The sequence below is a fragment of the Galeopterus variegatus genome, unplaced genomic scaffold (assembly GCF_000696425.1).
Source record: "Galeopterus variegatus unplaced genomic scaffold, G_variegatus-3.0.2 Scaffold291, whole genome shotgun sequence".
Taxonomy (NCBI): Eukaryota; Metazoa; Chordata; class Mammalia; order Dermoptera; family Cynocephalidae; genus Galeopterus; species Galeopterus variegatus.
The window spans coordinates 96,660-99,780 of NW_007726402.1; the positions used below are offsets into that span (position 1 = coordinate 96,660).

A 3,121-nucleotide genomic window follows, 5' to 3' on the forward strand; every position below is an offset into this window, starting at 1 on the left:
GGGAGGGAGGGAGAAGGGGGGGGGAGGGGGGGAGGGAGGGGGGGGGGGAGGGAGGGAAGGAGGGGGGGAGGGAGGAAGAGAGAGAAATATGAGGAATGCAAGATCCACAATGCTATCAGATCCCTTACACCAGTAACTAATCTCTTGGTGATCTATTATGTCTTGCTATCAACTTCCCCAAGGGGTTTCTGTGAATTCTGTAGCATCTTCAGGAATATTTACATCTTCTTTTGAAAGATAGAAAGAGATTGCATAGTCCTATCATAAAATAATTTTGAAATTTACAAATATTTAAATGAGAAGGTATTAATTTAGTACCTTTTATGATAAGTATATCTGCTATATATGTTAAATATATTTATTCTCCTCATCAGTAATCTGTCCCTGTAGACCTTCAACAATTCAGGTCAAATTGTGAGGCTTAGTCACGAAGGAATATGAGCACAAGAAGATAAGTAGGTGACACCTCCAAAATAAGAGTCCACAAATGGGAGAAGGAGAAGGATATGACAGACTGGGAGATCTCATCACTGAGAAAAGAGAAGGACGATCCTTTTCATGTAGGAGAGGGAGACAGAGAAACGGATCTAGGATATCAGAGGTCAGTGATTTTCTTCACCTCCAATCTCCTCAGACTGAAAAAAGGAGAGAAACTGAGAGCCTGAACATTTACCCAAGAAAGAGTGAGTTTACTTATAAAGACTGTTTGAATTGCAAAATGACTGGTGTTTAATTGTCAAGCTTACTATGTTTTCCTACTACATAGCAGAAAGAATCTTAGACCAATTTTAGAAAACCAAGAAGCCACAAATTATTTCACAACATATTTTAATGTTAAAATCTTGATCCAAGTACACTTTTATAATACTTGCATAGTTATGAAGTAATTTGGCTGCATTGGCCTGAAAATTTCATTCCCTGGAAATATCCATTGATCTGCTTTGTATACTCCTATACCAGGAATTCTGAGCAGTACAATTGATACAAACTTTACAAACATTTTTTTTTTTTTTTTTTTTTGGTGCCTGTCTAAATTTATGGCTTTCAATCCCAATCAAACACAATACCTTTTATACTTGAATTTGGTCAGCTCCATCGTCCTTTCCCTCTTAACAGTTATTCCAAACCACTATTCCATTCTTCAAATTCCCTATTATGTCTCCTTTCCTCAGCAGATGAAAATGTAAGCATGACTGCTCTCAATTCCAAAGCCCGTCTACTACCTGCCAATTAATCTGTATTCACATTTGTTTTATCTTACCCCCATCTGCTCAAAGGGAGAAATGTCCCTCCTGTTCATGGTTCTTCCTTCTACCTTGACTCTGATCCCAGTCTTCCCACAGCCTTAGCCCACCAGTTAAACCTTACCCCCCTTATGCCTTTAACTCCTGCTCAACCCTGCCTTCTCTCTTCTCCTTTTACATATGCCCAATTCTCTTCCATATTGAATTGCTGACTTCCTTGAGCCTACAATCAATTTTTACTAAATACTGCATGCCTCTCCTCAGCACAGCCAAAGTTTTTATGAGGAAATTTTACATGAGGTGACACTACTTTCTTAATTTTTGAAGTTATTTCATATCAAGAGCAAGAAGAAATAATCAGGAGAGACCACAACTCCAACAGGTGAATGATAAAATATTCAGCTTCAGCATTAATCAAAAAATAGTAAATTTGCAATGATAATAATATATAATGTCCCCTCAATCAAACTGATGGAGATTAAGGAGAATGTTACTATTCAGTGTTTTACAAGGTTCAAAATAGGTAATGTCTACAATATACTCCTGATGGCAGCGTGAATTGCAACAGTACGAAGGTACTTCCAAAAGTTCCTGGAAAAATAGCGTTAACATATAATACAACCTTTCCATGAGTTTTTAAAACTGCCCTCATATAACCATTCTGATTGGTTATTTATATCAAAAGCCTTAACATATATATAACTTTAGCCCAACAATTGTATTAGCAATAGTTTCAGTAGAAGTAGCAATAACAGTTGTAAAGATAGATTCGAAATATCTAACATTAGATTTAAAATGCATTTCATAAAACTCATGTGTTAGTTTTTTCTCTGACTCACATTACTTGGACATTTAATACAAAATGATCAAATACTTCACACAGTCTGATTTAAAAACATACATCTTCAATATGACACACAAATAGAACAAGGTGGGTTGGAACCAAAATTTAATCCAAATATACAGTTTATTAAGAAAAGTAGGGAAGGAAACAAAATCATAGCACTAGAAATTTTATAAACTTATGAGGAATAAGCATTGGAATATTTCAATAACATCATAATAATCTTACAAATTTACTAATTTACATATTTGGATTTATGGATAAAATGGAAGAACTTGACTTGGTACATTGATACCTAATTCTAATTCTGGTTCCACCATTCACAAGCTGTGATTTCCACCGAGATGCTTCATCTCTCAAACCTTATGCCTTCTCTTTCAAAAAATGATGCTGTTGAGCTAATGAATCTCTATAGTGTCCATCAGCTCTAAATTGTTGTGATTCTATGATAAAATAAGTTTGATTAATATCTACAAAATAATATGTAAAATATAAGGAAAACAACTTACTCGTTAGTATGACATCAATAAGAACATCTTCCTTGTTGGGATTTTTGAAAGGTATAGTGATAGATGACTGATAACCGAGGTATTTGGTTACTTTTTCTGTGTCTATAGGCTGGGAAAACAGTCCTACTCCAGAGAGGTAGAATTTCCATTCTTTAAACTGTTTGAAGATAAACATTCATAACATATCTTTCCTAACTGCATGCATTTTATTTGCAACACTTAATAAATGTAATATACATAAAAATTTTGAACGATAAAATTTTTGTTACTATTTAACAGGCATTGTTCTATTTTTCCTTTTTTTGCCAAATTTCTTTTGATTTTATTGAAAAATCATCCTATGTGTTTTTACACTGAAAAAGAAAAGGACAAAAGGCCAATATTCAAATATCAAACGTGCTTCAATGTATATAAAGTTATTTATAGCACCATAAAACAGAAATTTTAGTTTAAAGAACCTTGCACTTCTGTTCAAGTTTTTTTTTTTTTTTTTTTTTTTTTTTTTTTTTTTTTTTTTGAGACCG

General features: G+C 33.9%; 1 protein-coding gene across 1 annotated transcript in view; it reads right to left on the minus strand.

The window, feature by feature from the left end:
* LOC103585964 (putative uncharacterized protein CXorf30) overlaps positions 1–3,121 on the minus strand; it is a 118,759-nt gene that overhangs the window by 68,964 nt on the left and 46,674 nt on the right. Inside the window, 1 exon segment of the mRNA XM_008567075.1 lies at positions 2,598–2,754. Within this exon segment, the coding sequence (XP_008565297.1) occupies positions 2,598–2,754 (157 nt within the window).